The sequence below is a fragment of the Oryzias melastigma genome, linkage group LG12 (assembly GCF_002922805.2).
Source record: "Oryzias melastigma strain HK-1 linkage group LG12, ASM292280v2, whole genome shotgun sequence".
Taxonomy (NCBI): Eukaryota; Metazoa; Chordata; class Actinopteri; order Beloniformes; family Adrianichthyidae; genus Oryzias; species Oryzias melastigma.
Window position 1 is genome coordinate 5,001,550 of NC_050523.1, and position 21,740 is coordinate 5,023,289.

The 21,740-nt window shown below is 38.0% G+C and overlaps 1 protein-coding gene across 4 annotated transcripts; it reads right to left on the bottom strand.

Annotated features, from left to right (window-relative positions):
- Positions 1-1,510: 1,510 nt before the first annotated feature.
- Positions 1,511-21,476, bottom strand: zgc:162472 (uncharacterized protein LOC553495 homolog). Of its 4 annotated transcripts, none has more exons than XM_024298799.2 (28): positions 21,323-21,476; positions 19,744-19,928; positions 17,947-18,580; positions 17,771-17,874; positions 17,636-17,701; positions 16,176-16,340; positions 15,961-16,094; positions 15,787-15,881; positions 15,661-15,715; positions 15,459-15,590; positions 15,168-15,377; positions 13,993-14,056; positions 13,712-13,910; positions 13,530-13,642; positions 12,380-12,713; positions 12,128-12,262; positions 9,647-9,683; positions 9,450-9,563; positions 5,594-9,368; positions 5,426-5,511; positions 5,224-5,348; positions 3,356-3,410; positions 3,126-3,279; positions 2,978-3,054; positions 2,556-2,624; positions 2,318-2,477; positions 2,056-2,245; positions 1,511-1,982 (listed from the first exon to the last, which is right to left on the bottom strand). In XM_024298799.2, exons 2-28 carry the CDS (start codon positions 19,920-19,922, stop codon positions 1,890-1,892), a joined length of 7,554 nt encoding a protein of 2,517 aa, XP_024154567.1. In that variant the 5' UTR covers positions 19,923-19,928; positions 21,323-21,476; the 3' UTR covers positions 1,511-1,889. The 4 variants fall into 4 exon arrangements, with proteins under 4 accessions (XP_024154567.1, XP_024154566.1, XP_036070525.1 ...); XM_024298798.2 differs by having other exon boundaries at positions 2,318-2,480; XM_036214632.1 differs by lacking the exon at positions 21,323-21,476 and adding an exon at positions 21,213-21,305 and having other exon boundaries at positions 2,318-2,480.
- Positions 21,477-21,740: the final 264 nt, after the last annotated feature.

The following is a 21,740-nucleotide window of genomic DNA, read 5'->3' on the forward strand; positions in this document are numbered from 1 at the left end:
AAAAAGCTGGATTCCATTAATCTACTGCTAATAAATGACTCAAATGTAAAACTTTTCAAAAATTACAAGTTTTATTAAGGCTAAATAAACACAAAAGTCAAAATCTATACATTTAGAAAATTCTTTCTGTCTTCTGTTTTTACAATCAGGATTGATTTTTAAAGTTAAATATTAAAAGAAAAGGAAAAAAATTAATATAAGCACTAAAAAGTGTCTTCTTATAAACTGAAAAATTCCCTCCAGGTCACATTGGTAAAAAAGTTGTATTGAAATTTTGATTAGTTTGTTTTAAGTTGAAGAGATATCTTAATTTAAATTAATTTTAAAATTGACGCAAGGATAGGAAAGAATAGTTCATCAAGGATAGGAAAGAATAAGAAGTTAAAATAATTTAATTTTTCAGAATTCGTTTTCTTTAGAATCTCATTTCCGTAACGTTAATTTACCAAGAAAAGTTTAATAATAATAGATGCCGTTAAATGTTTCTCATAATAACTGCATATTGATATTTATGAAATGTTTACAGACTGCATTTGAAATAAATAAAAGTAAAGAATGACTTGTGAAGGCGTTTTTTTACGTTTCTACGTTCTCCAATTCCCCCTTGAACTGGCTTTTATAAAAAAATATTGACTTATTAGCAGTATTAGCATTTACTTTTTTTGTAGTACTGCTTTCTGTAAAAATGTCTGTCCAAATAAAAAAAAACTAACAAAAGATGTTTGAGATCATGTTTGCATTTTATTTATTTTGCAAATTACAATACTTATTGCAGTTTCCCTTTTTTCAAGTGCTTGATTTTAATCTATTTCAATGTATTTTATTTTTTCTGCTACAACTTCTTTTCAATTTACTGAAATAAAACAGCATCTTCAATGATCTACTATGGAATTCAAGAACTCTATAAGAGCCAAGCATAAAGTCTTTTTGGATTTCTAAAAATTCGGTTTTATTTTACAGAGATATCGCCAAAAACCTTAAGATAAAGTCTGCATGTGTGTTCTGTGGGGAGTCAACTGAAAACTATCAATTCTGCTGAAATGGGGAAGTCCAGTAGGAGCAGCACCCCCTGCTGGCACTGACATGTAACTGCAGTAGAAAGTGCTTTTTAATTGTATCAATTTTGTTCAATAAAACAGTTTGTGACGCTTGTATTTTGCATTATAAAAAAAAAAGATAAATAGTTATTTAAACAAAATTTCAAATACTTGCTGTAATGAGGAGGAATTGTTTCCAATTCCTCAATTATAATGTACAATTCAAATTAGTTCTAAAATTATTTGAATTATCAATTTAATCTTGCAGATTTTTGTCTTAAATCAAGCAAAACATTTCATTTATATTTTTGTACTGGTTTCTCTTTTGTTAATGTCTTTTGAGTTTTTGCGAGAGAATATATTTAAGTATTTAAACCCAAACTTGTGTGCATGTTACAATCTTTGCATAAATTAGAAACGCAAATTAAAAAACTTACTAAAAAAGGGAAAAAATACAAACATAATCAAGTGTCTGAAAGTGTCAGAAGAGGCAAATGTGACTGCGTCATAATTTATTGTGAACCACAAAACTTTTCTGGAAACATCTACAGGTTCACCTTTGATGGAGTTTGTTTTACTAAATAAAATAATGCTATATAAAACTGTACACACTTTATAAAGAAGTACAAAATGAAAGGTACATCGTATTTACATGTTCACAGTAAAATCTGGAGCTGAAAAGAAAGATTTTCAAACTTTGATCCTCTAAAGGCAGTTCTACAAAGCACTCAAACTGCAATACGTGTGGGAGAAAAATGTACCGGACTGTAAGAACATCACAACAGAGAATAATAAATGCTTTTTTTGTCTTTATCTCTGCATTAAGACAGGAGCTTCTTAAACTGGAGTTCATCATTCATTCACTTCTGTGAAAATGTCACTTAGGAAGTACTGCGACACGTTGGTGGGCTCCTCCTCTGAAGAGTTGATCTCAACGCAGCTTTCCTGCAAAACACGAACCCAAGTGAGGAAAAGAAAGGACACGTTTTAATTATTAATCCACTTGTTGCTGTTTTACCCGGGCGGAGCGGAGGGTGGAGCTGGGCGTTGAGCTCCTGAGCTTGTGGTCGGAGGTCGGTCGGGACTGTGACCCGACAGAAGCTGAACGCCGTTTGGTTGGCGCTGCAGACTTAGAAGCAGCCGTCACTTTAGCAGCTGGAGGATCGCTGGTCGACGTTTTTGCATCACAGGAAACATCTTTTGCTTTTCTGCAAATGACAGAAAACTGGTTCTTAATAGAGAATGCGACGGACACATTTTTAATTAAAAAAAAGATTTACCTCGTCTGACGGCCGCCTCTGTTACTCGTTTTGGAGCCCAAACTGCTGTCAGATTTCTTCAGGCTTTTTCCTTTACCTCTTTGCTTTAGTGGCTCAGAAGCAGCTTCTTCTTGGCTGCTGGAAGCTTCAGCTTTAGTTCTTCTACTCCTTGTTGAAACAGCTACTAGGAAAGAGGCAATAAAAACTAAATACAGGAAGATGCATGTTTATTTTTATGAGCCATTCTTAAGGCAAATACCTTTTTTCCCAGCGGCTGCTGCTTCCGTCTCTCTGGCAACACAAATTTCTGGACTTTCTGCAGGATTTTCTAGTTAAAAAACATTAAATAAAAACACAATATTCAAGAATGAGACATAAAGAATGAAAAAATTAAACCGGCGCATGTTACGCCCATTTTGAAATCAAAAGTTTGGCTCCCCGTGCAATTAAAAAAAAATGAGCAAATGTAATAACCAATATCCCAGATTTTATTTTCTTCACCTTATTTTTCATTTAAGATGTAAACAGAGAACTTCTGTGGAGTAGCCATCATTTAAAGTCATTGTTGTAGAATAGTTATTATATAGTATTCATGACCAGCTCATATAAAGGACTCTATGCATGGAGTTGCGACGTAATCCCGGTTTCAAATAATTAATAAAGTTTGATTTGCAGTTTCACCTTCAGATGTTTCCACACACAGCGGGACATCAGAGACGGACTTCTCTCCTGCTGCTGTGAAACTCTCTCCAGAACCCCTACACAGTGGAGAAGGTTGTGAGGTCAGACGAAACAAACTCCACTCGGCTAAGAGAGCGGCAGAACTAACCACGACTGCTGCGTGGAATCGTCTGCGACGGCGAGATGAGGCAGCTGCTTCGCTGCGCCGGTTCCCGCATCCCCCGATGAAGAGACCGGAATCTCCGTCAGAGAGAGGATGAAGAACGGTTCGTCGGGATCTGAAGGCACCTGCTCGGGCAGCACTGACGGGCAGAAAAAAAGGAAGCCGTTTAAGCGAAACACTTCAAACAAAGCCGCGGCGGCAGATGAGCGACTTACTCTCCATCAGAAGCGGATAAGTGTGGATCCCCTCTGGATTTAAAGCCGATGTATTCTGGGGTTTAAGGAATCAAAGGAGACAGTTGGGGAAAGGTAGCAGCACATTTTAAACAGTCTCAGATCAAAGCACCAACTTAATGCAGGGTTTTGTTGGTTTTACAAAACACCTTTTTACCACAAAGGTTCAAAAAGTCCACATTTCAGACAATTTATGATCCTAAAACAACAAGAAGTTCTTAAACCTCAAAGGCTACACCAGGATTTTCTTCAATATTAAAATCTTCAATCCAAATGTTTTAAAACTTAGAATTAAAAAATGCAATTATTAAAGAAAAGCTGTACTGAAATTTGAAAGAAAACTTGTAAATTCACTTTTATTTTTTAGTCAAAAATACTATTTTAACTAATGGACCACTTTAAGGTGTAACCAAACAGGGAAGTTGTAGGCTGACTCCACCCACTGTCGAAATTTGAAAATCCAGTCAGAGGGGCGGGGCTTGGGGGCAGGACTGTTATCATTACTGGAGCTGCAGATCAGACTTCTGAAACTTCCATGGTTTGACCAATCAGTAATTCAAATGTAAAATCTGGATTCAACCTTTAGGGGGCAGCACACAAATGGTTTTGACTATATTTTCAAGAATTAAACAATTGTATTTTAACTTATTAAATATTTAGCAATGAGCAACAGACAGCATCTTTAATGCCCCATTTATAGAGGTCAAAAGCCAAAAAAAGTTGATTTGTGGTTTGGTTACCCTTTAAGATTCGCTATTAACACCGACTGTTTATAAGGTTTTTCTTTGAATACTTGTGGACTTCTATGAGGTCAAATCAGGATCAGCTTAAAGTGAAGAAAAAACAAGATAGTGAATTTAAAATAGTTTTAAACTCAAAAGTATGCATTGAAAACTTATAAGAAATATTAAAATTTGAAAAATATAATTAAAAGTATGAAAATAAACATTTTAAATGTGAAAAAAACTGAAAACTTGAATTTTAAAAAACAGTTATCCTAAAACGGTGTGTAAAAAAGATATAAAGTAAAATCCTGATAATCCTGATAAGCAATGGACATAAAATTAAGCTTAACCCTGAAAATGAAAATCCTAAGTCATAACTGTAAATTGAGAACTGAAAGTAGAGAGGAAAGAAAAGGCAAAAATGTAAAACGCAAAACTACAGGTGTTATGTGAAAAATATTTTTACAAGTTTTAGGCTTATGCATTCTTTTAAGTTTAAAACCATTTTCTTATTTTTTATGTCTTTTTTAAAACTTACTATCTTTTATTTCCATTCTCTTTAAGCTGATCCCGATTTGACCCCATCAACTTCCCTTACGTCTTTTTTTTTTAAAAACATTAATTAGCATAAAGTAGAACACCTGTCTTAGATTGAATGAAATTTGACCTTTGTTTGACTTTCTTCACTACTTACTATATTTGTGTTTGCCATTTTGTAGTGCTGTCAAAATCTACAAGTCCAAAATAGAGTTCCTAAAAATTTCCCACAAATCTTTGCAAAAAACCAGTGTGCATCAATGCTCACTACATTGGCAAATATAGATCGTTTGAACAATTTTTGCAAAAAAAAAAAAAAAAAAAAAGTAATTCAATTTAACTTTTCAATAGACCATCAATGTCTACATCATTAGAACAGCCACAAATAGACTATAAAGGCTCTTTTTGATTAGGTTTTCACTTCGTAAAATCGGTTTAAAACACTTAGCATTTGACAAAAAAATAAATAAATAAATAAAAATAGTGACCACGGTATCCGAGTTGCATTTAAAATCCAGAGCACTATATCTTTTTTCGGGGGGGACATTAGGAAGTAGAAAAGCCGTTCTGACATAGCCGTTTTCTCACTTGTGTAGATGAGGCCTCTTCAGAGTGTTTGTCGATGTCTCCCCCTACTGGCCATTGACTGTCAGGGCAGGGATCGAACGCAGCTTTTTGAGTGGCATCTGCCTTCTTGGAATGAATGTCAGAATCTACAGAAAAGAAGAAATGATCATCATTTGAGAGTTTATGAAATAGATTATCCTACTTTTAGCCCATAAAATCAAACCTGTGTTAGTCTGTTCTCGCATGGGAGGTTGAGGAGCTTTATTTGACATCCTAAAGGATTCAGCTGCTTCTAATGGCGCACCAATGCTTTAAAAGAAGAGAAAAACATGACGGTTGCTGGATAAAATCTCCATTTTTAGCTTGAACCTGCAAAGGAGATCACGGTTACCTTTGCTCTGAGGAGCGTCCCTCTGCACACACTGAGCTGGCATTAGAACTTGATGTAGAACCAGCTTGTGCTGGCTGAGACGAATTCTTCAAGTCCCTATTACTGTTTCTTCTTGTTTCCATCTTAAGACCACGTTGAGGTTGTTGCTCTGGCGGTAAACTTGTGGATTTAGAACCGTCATCTTGCTGAACTTTTCTGAGCGAAGCTCGACTGGATGACGCTAGATTCGGTTTAGGTTTGACTCTGGAAAGCCTTGGTCTTCTCTGAGGAACATTTTGCTCTGAACTAGAGACAACATTAGTCTGGTTCTCGGATGACGATTCCTCTACAAATTTATGAGAGGAGCTTAATTCGACTGAGGGCTCTGAAACTGGACTTTTGATTTTATGAGACGTCACGCCAGGCTGAGCTTCTACTTCTGTCATTGAGCTGTCAGGAGATTTGGAGATCTGCGGTTCATCGATAGCCTGTGTGAGTTGGACTGGTTCTTTTGGTTGAAATTTAGCGCTTTTTGATGTCACAGGGAGGTTTGGTTTAGGTGTCTGAAATCGCCTCCTCTTGGACTGAGGCGTAGATGCAGCTTCATCTTCTTCATCGACACGTTTGTTTGCTGATACAGTGGGATGAAGCTCCTGCCTCACCTCTCCATCTTCTGGCTCTTTAGTTGTTGCATTTCTCAAACCATCCTCAGGAGCTCCAACAAAAGATGAAGACGCTTCCTCCTTTTTTCCAGTGGTCTGATCTTCACTGGAAACTGCAGAGATGTTCTGGGTTCCTGCAGCTTTCTCATCTGATGTTAGTTCCATCGAGTCCTGCTCAACATCAACTTGAGTTTCACTCGCATCTTTTTCTTGGGTTGGACGTCCAATTCTGGTTGTTCTTGATGTATGAGGTAGATTGGGTTTGGGTTGAATTTTCTGTAATTTGGACTGAGCCTCTACAGATAACTGCTGAACTTCTGGTGACTTCCCAACCAGAGATGTTTCCTCTCTTATCTCAGACACTGATTCTTGGTCTTCACAGGGCTCTACCAGGACTTCACAGATGTTTTGATTCTTTGAGGCACTTTGACCCGTTTCCGTCCGATCAGCATGTCCAAGATGTTTCTCCTCTGCAGATGACGCAGTCTGAGATTGCAAAGCAGAACTCAAGAAGCTGCCGTTTTGTGGTTCAAGCTTTTTGCAGGATTCAGAACTCTGTGCTGATGCGTTGGAGATCTGAGATCTCGATCTTGCAGCTCTTGAGGTTATGGTCAAGTTGGGTTTGGGTTTAATTTTTGATAATCTACTCCTTGCCGGTGAACAAGAAGATGCAACTTCAGAACTGTGTTTGGTGGCTGGAGGTCTCACGACAGATGAAGTTTGCTCCTGGATTGGATCCGGATCTAGCTTTGGTGCTTCTGGAGCTCTAGAATCAGTCGGTTCAATGCCAGATTTTAGATTTTTATCCGAGAACGCCGTTGGGGATCCTTCGACTCTGGTGGTACCAAGCTGGACTTCAGAGACGTTTTGGGTCTTTGTGGTGCTCTGATCTGATATTTCTGCACTGGTATCAATCGAATCAAGTCTAACTAATGTTTTTTGCTCCTCATTTGAAGAAGAGTCTATCGTTAGAGGCTGTATTGCTGGAGTAAGAACAGTTTCAAGTTGACTGCCCAAAGGCAGGGTTGCTTCCATCACTGGCATGGTGTCTTCATGGACTTTGGAATCTAGTGTGGACTTTGATTCCTTGCCTTCTAAATCTTTTGAGGATTTGGACCTTGTTGCTCTTGATAGGTTTGGTTTGGGTTTAAGTTTTTGCAATCGACCCCTCTTTATTTGACTAGTCGCCTTCGGTTCCTCTTCTGGACCAGATGTCAGCTTCTCCACAGCCGCTGAAGGCTTTCCACTTTCTCCTGGCTCCAAAGTGGACTCCAGTCCAACACAATATGAGACATTTTCTGTAGCTGCTCCTGCATCTTTGAACGTTTGCTCTATAAATGGCTCAAGCTGAATTTCACTGGGATTTTCTTTGGTCCTCTGACCAGTTAATGCTTTGTTGTCAACAAATCCAGTCTGTTTTTGTGTGTCTTTATCTACAGACAGATTGGGTTCTTGTTCCACTTCCTTTCTGACATCAAGTCTTTCATCTGGAAGCGGGCATTTCTGTGTTGCTTCTTCGGCGGTTTGAGGTTTAGATCTTGCAGTTCTTGATGTTTGAAGGTTTGGCTTGGTTTTTGACAGTCGATTCCTCTTTGTCTGACATGTTGGTACAGATTTTTGTTCTTCTGTGGCTGCTAACTCTTCCACCGATTTATTCAAAGAAGATGAATTCACACTTTCAACTAAATTCGTACTTATTCCTTGTTCTGGTACTTGGAGATTGATGTCAGTTAAAACCAGATTTTCAACACGAGATCCTGCACTTTCTTTTGCCAAATCAGAAGTTGTATTTCCAGTCGCCTGCTCCAAACTGGACGGGAAGGAGAGATTCTGCGTTTCTGTATGACTTTTAACAAATACTTCTTGATCATTAACTCCATCATTTGTCTTCATCTCATTTGCAGACAGCTTTTCTTGCAGTTCCACCTCTACAGGTGCGTTTTTCTGGACGACATCCTCTGTGTTCTGAGCTTTTGATCTTGCCCCTCTTGACACCTGTGGTAGATTTGGTTTGGGTTTAACCTTTTGCAGTCGAGCCTTTCTTGGCTGACAAGATCCTCTACTGGAGGTTGCTTCATCCGCAGTATCATTTACGGCAGCAGAATCTCCTTTTCTTTTTGAATCCAAATGTGACTTGTTTGGAGCTGGTAATTCTGGCTCTTTTAGGCCAGTTGACACAGTTTCTTCAACAGTGGTTTCAGAGTCCTTGTTGGTTTGCTCCACACAGAGCTCAGGCACTACTTTGGTAACATTCAGAGCTTCTTGAAACAGAGCTTTGGAACTTGTAGTCTCCTCACTTGTAGTCTGTTTATCTGCTGGAGTCTTGGCTGCACTGTTTTGAGTTTCTATCAATTGTTTCTCTGCCATCTCTTCCGTGGTTTGCCGTTTGGATCTAGCCATTCTTGACGTCTGCAGGACTGGTTTGGGTTTGACTTTTGACAGTCTACCTCTGGGCTGAGACGAACTTTTGACGTCTTCTGCGTGACTCTGAGTGGAATTGTTTGGCGCTGAGAGCTGAGGTTTGTTGGTTCCATCTTGATCTGTGCTTGACGGTTGTTCAACCTCTGGCACTGCTTCAACAGGTTTATGTAAACCAGCCTCAGACTCCACAGGAGGCCCAGACTGGGATTCCACAACAGTCTGACTCTGGGTTATCAGGAAATTCGGACCAGCTTCAACCTGATCCACACAGGCGTGCTTGGAGGAGGAGTTATCTTTAAACAATGCTGCAGCAGAAGCTGATATTCCTGGGGTTGTTTCTTCATCAGGAACTGAAGTCTCATTGTCAAGACCTTGAGAAACGCTTTTTTCAGCTCCCCCTTCCGTTGACATCTCATTTTGAGATACCGGTTTTGCACTCCTTGAGCTGCGACCGACATTTGGTTTAGGTTTTAGCTTAGAACGCGGACCAGCTTTGATAAGTGAAGACTTTTCTCCAGATTTACAACCTAATTGATCAACGTTCTGATCACTTGTCTCAGAAGGGAGTGAGTTATCGCTGCCCAAATCAACACCCAGGGGCTTTTCGGTGACTTTCTGATCTGCAGACTCCAAAGAAGTGACCCCTTTCTGGGGTGAAGCTGTCAACATCTCCTCTTCCGCATATGTGAACTCGCTGACACCGAGTGATGTTTCTGCAATCAAATACAACGGAATGTGACTTTCCGAGGCAGGAGAAAGCCTACACCAACATAGGCTGTTTTTCTGTTACATACCTGCAGTGCATTCTTCTAAGGTATCTCCACTTTGTGCCGACTGAGAAATATGAGCCAGATTACCAATAGTCAAAAGGGTTTGAGCTGCCTCAGTGTAGCTCTCATCCTGAGACACTGAAAGAAACACAAAAAGTCTCATTTAAATCTGTGGGATTATTTACCGGAGGTTCCTGAGACAAAAAAAACAAGCTGCATACCTTCAGTTTGTTCCGAGGAAATGAAGTCTATAACGTCCTGCAGGGCAAAAAACAAATGTATGACAAACATGAAACAGGGTTAACAAGTGCAGCTGTTGAAATTACACAATTTTGATTTTTTATTGATGACAAACAAAACCTCATAAGACTGTTCTTGCTTTAAATCTGTTCAATTTATTGAGATTTTACATTTCAAAAAGAACAACTAATGAGGTGAGATCCTCCAAATACTTATTTTCTGCACCATTATACAAATAAATTCTTTAAAAATCAATTATCTTTTTCTACATTCCATCTCTGACAGCTGAAGTGATGATGATGAACCTCTTATCTACGACTGACAAATACTTTTTAAGATATACTCAGCTCTTATCTTATTTATTTTGTCAGTGAAAACAAAAAAATGCAACCAAAGTTGGGTGTTTTTCTTGCATGTGAAAATGGGAGAGAACATTTGCTGCTTGACAGGTGGAAATTCAGCACAGCCGTCCTTCCTGGTGCTTGGAAATCAACTGTGTCTTCGAAAAAAAAATTAAAATAAATACAAGTTTTTGCATCTGTCATCTCCTTCAAGCTGAACTGCGAGACGTTATTTGGGTAATTTAGCATAACTGGCAGGTTCTGGGCCATTGGCTGCTTAAGATTTGAGATAACTTAAGTATTCTGTTGTTGCCGAAATGGAAGCGTTTTTGTTTTTTTTATTTTTAGATTGTCAAGTTTAGTTTTGCGGTTGACAAAAAAATAAACCATCAATCACTCGTATGTTTTTGATTGTTCCTTGTAACATTGATAGTGATATCTGACATAACCTGTGATCGCCCCATTTTCAGACATTTCAATTTTAAATATTAATGGAAAATGATCATAAATATGTGTTTGGATACAACTATGTTTTATGTTCAGGGTTCCCATCTGTTTCTACAATTAAAAAGTGGGATTTTTTTAAACTTTAGGGCTACTTAGTACAGAATGTATTCATTTAAAGGAAGCCTCACACCTCCACCTACCTCCATTGGTGGAGAAAGAACATTTTAAACAGCCGGTATTAGTGTCTGTGATCTGAACACAGAGCCCATAACTGCCATTGCTTGCTACTTGTAATGCAAGTTTATAAGATGTTTGTTTATAACGCCACCTAGTGGTAACTTGGTGAACTTTACTGCTCAGCTTAATTCAACATTTTCTACACTTGTTGGGTTTAAAATTCTGTCAGACAAGATAAAACCAATATTTCTTTTTTTTGTTAATTGTGCTGTTTCTGATAACGAATTGCAGTAACGATGAGGAAAAAGTTTGTTTTAAGACCCAATTAAATATTTGTTTTTGTTGTTTTTACATCTTCTTGTGGAAATGTTGTGATGATGGAGAACAAATATAAAGAAAATTAAGATTAAAATTGCATTTTTGAGTTTTTTTGGTCTGATGCCTCCACTTGTAGACTAGATCCAAGTACGTCTTTGAGTTGGGGTGGCTGGATAGCGCCAATATTGCTTGCCAGTTTTATCGCACTGGGCTAGGGGCTGTAAGCTAGCAGGATAGCCTGTAAACAGAGAACTCTCAGTACCTGGGGTAGGGTTGCTAATGATCCCACCCACTACCCAAAGGCAAATTTCTAAAAACTAGTACCGCTCTGCAGAAACTATGTCCTAGAAAACAAAAGATTTTTTTTATTATGGCTAAAAGCAGCATTATCATAATTAAAAGACCCCTGGGAACATTTTTACAGTAGATGAAAAGATTTTTGGAATGGGACTTTAAAAAACTAAGTTTGAGAACTTGGGAATAAATATTCATTTGAGTTTCCACACATGTAAAACTGACAGCAAAACACAAAAAAAAAAAAAAAAAAAAAAAAACATCTGCAACTTAAACAATGATTCAGTGCCACAAGTTTAACTCTGGACTGATGCTACATTCACACCAGGCTTGGAAATGCACATTAGGCAAACATTTTCAATGAAAAGTCAATGTAATTGCACGTATGTGCAGATTTTGGTCTTCCATGTTCAAAACTCTTGTGTCCAGGCCTCACTATGCAATTTTTTAGGTCAGTTTTCAGACTCTAAGTACAAAACATGCAACAATTGTGCACATCAAAAGTTAAACCAAAACTCTGACTTTGGAAGTGACACGAGTAGCATCTTTTTCAAAACACACAAGTGTTAGAAAATCAGTCATGGAGAAGAAATTAAGAATTGCGGTTTGAGTCTGGCTACAAATATATAAAACCAATTCTTTCATATATCAGAATAGAGCTGTTAAAGAAAAAGCCTGGAGCTAGATTTGCGAAATTTGACATTTCACACCAAGCCTCTTCCAACTGGAGTACATGTGCGAGTATTGGGTAGCGACTATCCAGTGTGAACACCAAGCGCGTTCTACAACCCATGTTCAGCGCGTTCTTGAACGCGCCGCACAAGCCCGGTGCGCATGTAGCATGAGAGTAAAGCTGGTGCAAGACTTCTGACACTCATCACTTACAACGAGAAGGTCCAGCTGGTGTTCACAGGGATCAGAAGTGCCTGTGTCATAATGTGCCTGCTGACAGGCTGAATCAGGACACAATGCATCTTGGGAGATGCCCAGCACATCGGGCATACTGTCCAAGATATCAAGCTAGGTGTGGGATGGGAGGAGTGGAGAATGAATTGCTTGAAATGGTGAGGCAAAACATAGAAAATGAGATGATTAAAATGGATGGTCAAAAGGCTCGAGGGACGCTGCTCTCCTTACCTCCACCATGGTGTCATCCACCTCTGAGATCTCCGTGCTGGAGGCGTGCAGACTGCTCTGGACAAAGCCGTGGGCGTCACTGTCTCGACTGGAGCTGCAGGCGAGGTGACGCTCCTCCTCCTCCCACTCGTCTTCGTTCTCCTCGTCACTAAACTCCGACTTGGACGACCGAAGCGTGACCAGTTTGGGCTTCTTGGACTTTTGCACTGGTGGAGGTTTGACTGTCTTTACCCTCTTAACGGGACCTTTGGATGCGTCAGGAGATTTAGGCGAATCCAAATCGTCTTTGGCGGCGTACATCAAGGGCTGGATGGGTTTGGGAACTCTGCCATAACTAAAAAAAACAGACAAGTGCAAGGAAAAGTAATGTCTCTAGATTTCATTTCAGAACCCAAGTCGTTGGATTTTAAGGCAATTTCTATCTTTAAATCTCTTATGGGGCTCAAGAAATATATTTTTAGACCAATAACGAAACTAAAACACACAATTCGTGGTATTCAAAAGATGTTTTCAAATCATTATGGGATGGCCAAAGGACCTGCGGCTTGGCGGCCATGTTGTGGCAAAGTGCAAAATGAGGTGATTTTCACAAATATCTACAATATGGAAAAAGATGATTATTATTTTAAAAAAATGTACACATGCCACCAGGTAAACTCTACAACCACATCTGAATTTCTTTTTTACCTTGACCGCATGAGACTGCCAAAACAAAATCACATTTAGTTCCTTCTATTAGGATTTTAATGTAACATTAATCCTCTGTTCCTAAGGAAATCCGAAAGTTTACTTTTGCCGACTCTTCCAAAAATTCCATGGATCTGTTTTTCACCTCCAGCTGACCCAAAAATAAAATGTTGCTATGGAGATAAAACCAGCAGAAAAGCTGCCATGTTGAAATAAATATTTAAAAAAAAAATGTTATTTTCATGAATTTGTCACATGCAGCGCTGACTGCGGAGGCGGGGGCAGAGGGGAGGAGTAAAGGGACATGCAACACAGCCAGCGAGGGGGTGTCAGAAGGTTTTATGGTCACAGATTTCTGTTAATGTCATTGGCTCAAAACATCCCCCCCACAAAGCATCAAAAGAGCACTTTAGTGATGAAAAAACTATTTTTTTATTAAAAGAATAACACTTGAATGTTATACCGCGTGGGCTTCTGAGGTTTAACTGCCGAGTCCTCCTCTCCCTCAGAATAGACATCCCCATCGTCTTTCCTCTTCTTTTCTTGACACTCTTGTGCTTCGTTTTCACTTCTTCCCTGAAATACCACAAAATGTCAGAATGGAAAAGATAAGGAGGTTCAGTGGATTATAAAAAGGAGAAATACCTGCTCCTGCTCAGCTCCTTCCCTCTCTGTCTCCTCCCTTTGGTCTTCCTCGGTGTCTTTGGCCTTTGCAGAGGGCAGCGGCTTTTTGCCACGCTTCAGACCCAAAGGTATCAGCAGCTTTGGTGCTCTGCCTCTGCAGAGCTTGGCTGGTTTGATGGCTGCATCTTTCACTGTTTTCACATTTTCAGTGGTTTCAACCCTAAACACAAACAAGAGAAGTTTAAATTTGTAGAGAAATGCTATAAACGTGTCATTTTTAGACACTTGGGTGGTTTTGTTACATGTCTGAGGTGGTGACATCCCCAGGAAGTGATGCTTCAGAGTCTTCAGGTACCCCTGCTTCACCTGAGATGAAAGCAAAAATAAACTTAGAACAAAAAACATTCAAAAGGATTTATTTTGGTCTACAAGAATTTCTAAAAAGAAATGTTGACAAAAAAAATAAGGAAACTTTTGGTTTTTGCAGCAAAATAAAGATTCCTATCAGTTTTTGCTTAAAGCAGAAAACACTATTAATGGGTTTCAGTTTGATAGCTTAATAGTAACCCATAAAGTAAATAAAAACTTTGCCTCTTGACTGGTGTGAACAGGTTTGATAAGGACCAAAGTCTATCCAAAAAAATGTGTTTTCTCAAAAAAAAAAAAAAAAAAGATCTAAACAAACAAAAAAATGCTTATTTAGATATGTGGGTAGAATTAAAACAATAGTTCTTCATTAATTAAAGTAACTTTTGTGTTTGTTGATGCTAATGATAAAACTACGGTGACCGACACGGTACTCAACGAATTAATACCGCGCCCAAAGGTGTTACCCTCCCCTCCTCCCTCTTTTGACCTGCCCCCACGTGATACATTCATGAAAAAATAACACCTTTTTCAAAAATTATAGTGTTTTTGTTGTTTTTCTTCCATAGCAACCGTTTCATTTTTTGGTCACTTTGAGATGACAAACAGGTCGGTGTAATTTTTAGAAGAATTGGTAAAAGTATGTTTTTGAATTTACTTAGCAACTGAAGTGTTTTGTTAACCACGCTCATATTCCTAACATGTTCCTATCGTCATATCGTTTCGTTCAGCTTTAGCCAGGGATTCATGTATTAAATATTAACCTAATTTAAATTAAATGTATACACACCGGGTCCAAGCGTTTGTGAGATTTTTAAGGTAGAACTGTGGGATATAACTCATTATTAACAGATTTTGATTTTTTATAAAACCATAAAAACTGCTCAGCTGCTAAACTAAAAAATGTCACCTTTTTATTTTTGCAATAAAATATAAGTAATTTTCTATTAGCTTAATTTATATTTGGCCAATTGACAACAAACCAGAATTGTTTTTTTGTTTTTGCAGAATAAGAAATATTTAAAAAGGGACCATAAAAGAGTAAATTAGCTTATAAAACGAATACCCTTAATTTTTGTAAACAATTATATCTTGGAAAAATTCTCCTGACCCGATTTGTTTTTCTTGTCGCTCGGTTCCTCGTTCAAGGCCTCTGCTGGATTCTTCTTCTTTCGTTTTCTCCCGGTCTTCACAGCAGCTGCTTCTCCTTCGTTACTCTGGTCCTCGTTCTCCTTCTCTCCTTCCAACTCAGGCATAGGACTCCCCCCTTCCTCCTCGTCTTCCTCCTCCACATCACTCAGCTTCTTTGTAGAGTGTTTACCTGCGCAGGTTAGATTAAAAAACTGAGGTCACGTGAGTTCTAGAAACACGAGGTAATGATAAAAGAAGAAAACCAGATTACTTTTCGGCTTTCTCTTGCACTTCTTGGAGGTGTTCTCTGAAAGCTTTTTGAGTTTCTTCCTGTCTTTCTGGACTTCCAACACTTTTTCCAGCAGCTTCGAAAAGTACTCGATGTCTAGTTTACGCCTCTCTCCTGTGGAACAGTCATTAGATTTAACGTTCATTCGTTAACTCAGGCAAAGACAGGAAGCTGTGACACTCACTGAAGGCTTTGTCAATCCTCCATGAATTCGCCCGCTCTTCTCTCTTGAACTTGTTCTGAAAGGAATTACCAAAACTGTAAGTTAAGTTTTAAGTTTCTAAAATGCAGACCAGCTCCAATCACTGACCTTTATCTCTGAGCGAGCTCTGTGAGTGAAGAGCTGACAGATCATGGAGAAGTCTGTTCCTACCATGCTGATGGCCAGGTAGAACATGTCCGTCTCTGACGAAGACCAGAAGAGAACATTTCGTAAATCAGAAAACCAAAACTAAAACTCTGACATCTCCAGGATCACTCGTACCTTCAATGGACCAAGGTTTCGTGTGGGTCCCTTTTCTGAAACTGGAGTACGTGGTGGTGGAGCCGCGCTCAAAGATGGGGTCTCGGTCCTGGATGGTGTTGGGACCTTTGGACCGCTGGACTTCCACCGTTAAACTGACATTCAAAATAACAGCATGTTTGACCAAAAACATGAAAGTAAAGAGTTCAATTCATCGTTTCTGAAACTCCTCTGACCTTTCTTCGTCAATGATCAGTGAGCCATCTTCTGCCACTTTGACCTGAGGAACCATAAGTTCTTCCTCCTGCTCCTCTTCTCCCTCACCCGCTGGTCCCTCCTCTTCACTTGAAATCAATTTTGGAGGAAGAGGAGCTGCAGGTTCCCAAGCTCGTTCTGGAAGCCTTCACAGAAGACAAACAAAAAATCAAATCAACAAAGATACACAGAAATGTGTGACATAAACCATTAAAAATGGTTATTAAAATTGTAATAATTTATTGGGTGTATTTTAGTCAAACAAGCAGCGACTAAAATTCAGCACTTTTTGAACTTTTAAGACTATTTGTGGGTTTATTTTATTTAACATGTCCCTAATATTTAAAAAAGAATTAATAAATTATCATTTTAACTGGACTTATTTGGTTGTTGGTAAGAAAATTGGAGTCATGAGATTCCTAAACTGATACCCAAAAACAAAGTTGTCACATTCACAGACAGGTAGAGAATCAGAATCATAAACTAAATTTACAGAAAATCTCCCTTTTATATTAAAGATGAAAAAAATATTTAATTTAACTGGATTAACAACTAAAAGCTGCAACTCAGTCACCTTACATAAGGAGATCTACTCTTCACTTAAGTAAAAATAATTATTTCTGAAATTAATGATAAATGCAATGTAAAATATGGTATTTTTAAAATAATTTATAAATGTTTACCTTAAAATATACAAAAAAATGTGAAAAAAAGACACAATTTAGAGCCAAAGTTAAATAAATTTGTACTTTAATATAGAGTATCACCTTATGGAATAATCTTCAACCATAAATTAAAGAGGCTAAATTAAAAAACAAATGTCTAAATTACATGTTATAAATGTAATATTCCAAAAAATGAACAATAGAAATGTTTGGGTTATATCGTCTATATTTTATTATGTGTTTAAACTAAGAAATCCACATTTGTTGCTGTTTGCTCTGCTGGTAATTTTTTGTTTGTTTGCTTATTGTTTTGAAAGAAAGAAAAAGTGTAGCAATGGCCTTATTAACTAAGCAATAGGGAGAGAAATAATAAGTGTTTTCCTCTCTGTTGCTCTTTCATTGTCCCTCCTAAAAAACAAGTTTGTGTTTCATTTCAATTTTTTTGCAATCATTTTTGTGGTAATAAATACCTACAAATAGCAGCTGTTTGAGTCGCATAAAGTGCCATTTAATGCAGAGATTATGTTGCTAGGATACAAGAGCCATCAACCAGGATAAAGCCACAAAACCTTAAGCCCCGCCTTCCTTTGTGTTTTTGATTGGTCAAACAAAAAATACAATTTTATAGGGAAAAATTATGCTTTTAGACCCACTTTATCCAAAAACACGTTGTTATTAGTAAACCAAAATTTTCAAAACGTCAACACTGAAGCCCTCACTATTAAAAAAAACTTAAAACTTAAAACTTAATTAAAATAATGAAAACATGAACATACTCTTGTCTTTCCACCGAAGGAGGAACCTCCGTCTCATTCTCTTCAGCCGAGTCGTCCAAAACAGATCTAAAACAAAATAAAAAAGTTTTTATAAACACTCTTTGAATGTTTGGAATCCTCTTCAGAGGAACTTACGTCATGGGGTTGGATGTTGGAAGATAATGGATCAGGTCCCTCATCGTCATTTTGGTGGGATCTAAATCAAACTCCTTACATCGAGCTTTAGCTCTCTTGATGCGCTGTAAATGTGAAAGCAGCTGTTTGAGGTGAATCTATGTGAGGATTTAAAAATAAATAAATAAAAACCTCACCGTCTCTTTGCACCTCTCCTGCCTGAGCAGCTCTCGGAGCTTCTGTGCTTTCATCATCCGCTGCACGTCCACGGGGCTGTTCAGGAGTCTGCTCAGGTAAAGTGCTGACGGCGGGAGTGAACCGGCGGTTTTGGACGACACCAGAGCCCGGGCTTTCTCTGAGATCTCTGTGGCTGCCTTGTCAGGAATGGAGGGAGGAACTTTATCAGGCAGTCTGGTGGCACCTTCTTTAAGGTGACTCCGTGAAGTGCTTTCTGGTTTCTTGCTGCCGTCTGCTGCCGGAGGAGTTTGCTCCTTTGAGCCTTCAGCCACAGAAATAGGGGGTGTTTCAAGGGGTTGGGGTTTGGGTTGGGGCTTGTGCTGTTTGCTGTTTTCAGAGAGCCTTCGACTCCTTGGGGACTGGAGTCTGTTGGGGGTTGCTGAGGTCCCAGCTTGGCTGGATGTTGATGGTTTTTCTATCTCAGAAGGAGTGGTTTCACCGGGAGGTCCAGAAGCAGTTTTGAGGGGGGACTTTGGTGTTCGAGGGGGAGCAGAGGGGCGACCCGGTGCAACTTTGGGCTTGATGGAGAAGCGTTTCCTCCTTTGGAGGGCTGCTGAGGAGCTGGAGCCATCACCATTCTGATCAGTGGTGTCCCTGAAACATTACATAAAACAAATTTTGTTCACTTTTTTTTTAGCAAAAACATTTTTATAACTTTTCTTCAACCTCTCATTGACCAAAATTGAGAAAAAAACATTCGAGTCAGACTTAAACTGCATTTCTCCAGTATTTCATACCCAACGTCAGATCACTAAACTGATGAACAATCCGTCTGCTTTACGGTAAACTCCCAGCACCAATAGTGTGACGTTGCACTTCTGTTGCAATTTAAATGACTGTGGATGGTTTGCATGATTTCATTTGTGTAAATAAGAGAAATTGAAAGCTGTTGTCATTTTGTATTGTTTTGTTTGTAATTAAGAACTGGGAACTATTTACTTTATAAGTTAATGACATAAAGGGATAGGCCTAAACAAGCTTTTGCTTCTGCCTATCCCCTTTTCAAACATGTTTGTTGATTTTGGTTTTTATTTATTTTTTTGTTCTGTTTTGTTTTGTTTGGGTTTTTTTTTTTTTTTTTCTGCTGTGATTTATGCTCTGTATATTTTTATCTTTTTTTTCTTTTTGCATGTTTGAAATTCTGAAGCTGATAGCCAGCTAAAATATTAGTTAAATGCCAAATTAGCCTAAAAAATAAACAAAAAAAGGTTAGTCAAAACAGCTAGCATGTAGCTGAAATATTAGCTTAACTTCAAAATAATCTAAAAAAAATCTTAGTAAGTCTTAGTTGGTCCAAAAGGCTAGCAGTTTTTAAAACCATAACTTTTTAACATAATTTTGAATAATAAAAAGGCAGGAATATTATTCCAGAATAAATCACATCAACCCTTAAATAACCTTCAATATTTTACCCTCCATAAAAATATTTTTTGTCAAAATTATACATGAGCGCAAGATAACAGCAGGCCATTAATATCAATAAAATAAAATGATCTGGAGGGCCGGATATGATTCCCGGAAGGCCGGACCCGGCCCTCCGGACTTTGACGCATGTGGTTTAAACTATTTTTTTACGTTTTCCTCCAAAATATTTTTCACCCAATATTTCAATTACTTTTCCAAAACTTTACAAAACATTTTTTTTTTTAATCAACTGTCCACGTTTTTCAGACCTTACAAACCCAAAAAACATGACATTCAGTAATACTAAAAAGCTGTCTCTTCTTTTAAGAACGGCTGGCCTCAGTGTCACTCACCCTGAAGCGGGGGCTTTTTCTGGTGGGGCTGCGTTTGACTCGTCAGGCACAGAGCTTCCCTCGCTGGCCTCTTTTGGGGTCCCGTCCTGTTTTGGTGCAGGACTATCCTGAGATGCCGCTGTGGTTCTCCCTACGGCGCCGACATTTGGACGAACGCTAAATCGTGACCGACGGAACATTTTGACCTTAAAACAGAAAAGAAGAAAACAAGTCAGAACTCCAACAGATTCTCCTGAAAATTACCTGCAACCTTAAATTACTTTTTTTCTAACTATTGCTAACAATCTAGCTCTATAGAAAACTTTTTCAGATCATCTTTTGATCTATTTTCAAAAAGATCCCAGAGGTCTTTTGCCGTTTTTTCAGCTCAAATCTACAAAACTGTATCATTTTCTTGGAAATAATTTTCCCAACTGTACCTGACTCACAACAATTTGATTAAAGAAATACACAAAAATACAATTTTAGTTTTGTTTCGTTATGTCCTCCATCATGCACTAAAATGCCAAAAACACCTTTGTCTTTTGTATAAGAGAAGTGGACTGCTCCAACCAAATTAAGTCAATTCAGGCAACATTTTTTCTTACTATATGGACAGCGCCATATTGGAACCAGCTTTCAGTTAATTTGATCTGTCCAAGTCAACATTTTTAATGACAACCACTCCCACCAATCAGGAGAGAGCTTGCTGGAAGTCCACACCCCTTTCACCAAAACACAGACTCTGAAATATCTGTCAAACAGCGTTTTATACAGTCATTGGAAGACCACATACTTTGATTGAGGCGTCTGATTGGTTAGTTCATAACATGAATGAAATGTACTATAGAAAGAAATAGGAAAATAATAATTAAAAAAAGATTAGCAAGAACATGTTAAAAAAAGGGCAGCAGAGCAAGAATGGTTACTAAGACAAATAGAATGAATAATAGTTTCTCTATAGAAGTCTATGGGATTTTTGGTACTTCCTGTTTGGAAAGCCGGCAGGTTCACTCAGTCCAGTTGTCATATAAAAAACATTTGGCTTTAAATTTAATGCTTAAACAATTTGAACACAACAGATAAGACTAAAACGTGTACCTATATTGGTACTGGTGGAAGCTGTTGAAAACACAAGTGTTATCATCTGTCTTCTTCATTTTGAAACCAATATACTTTGTATTACTATTGGCTTGTTTGATAATAAGTCACTTTAATACATTTCCAGAAAAAATAAAGCTCATTATTTACAAAAATAATTGATTTCCTGGAGATATTTTTAACAAGAGTGACAGCTATCTCACACTGGTTCTCATGTCAAATGACATTTGAGCTTTCAGCTAAAATAGATCAAATACATAAACTACCCAAAAAATAACCGATATACTAAAATATTTATGCATATAAATAGCTAAAATATTTCCTCCGTTAAACAAATAAAACCAAAACAACGTCAAAAAAAAGTAAGGAAAAGCCTCTAGCTAACTTACTGAACAGCTACACAACCACGGTCGAAAACTGTTTAATATCTTGTTAAAAATCAAAATAAAAATAGTTTTAAGTCACTATTTCAACTAGAGCTTCCTGAAAAATAACAAACCTGGAGCAGAAAGGGCGACTTTCCTGCTGAAATAACCACTTCGGTGTCGACGAGGAGGAAGGCAGATAGCGGACCCCATGCACACTAATCCGCCATGATTGCTCTCGTGACGTCATATTCCTGCGCTTCAAGGGGATTGTGGGAAATGTAGTTAGGTGTATTAATGATGCTACATTAGGTAAAATCAGATTTCTTCTTTGAGATTAGCCCTTTTGGGACAGTTGATCCGATTAATTTCCCATTTTTAATGTGGAAAACGTTTAAGTGGTAAAGCTAGGTAAACTAATATATATTAAAAGCATAATACAACACAAAACATCGAAATCTTTGATTATTCTAAAGGTTGATTATTTTTATAATGTTTGCTTTACTTGTCCATGAACATAACTGGAGAAAGGCACAATTTACTACATGATTG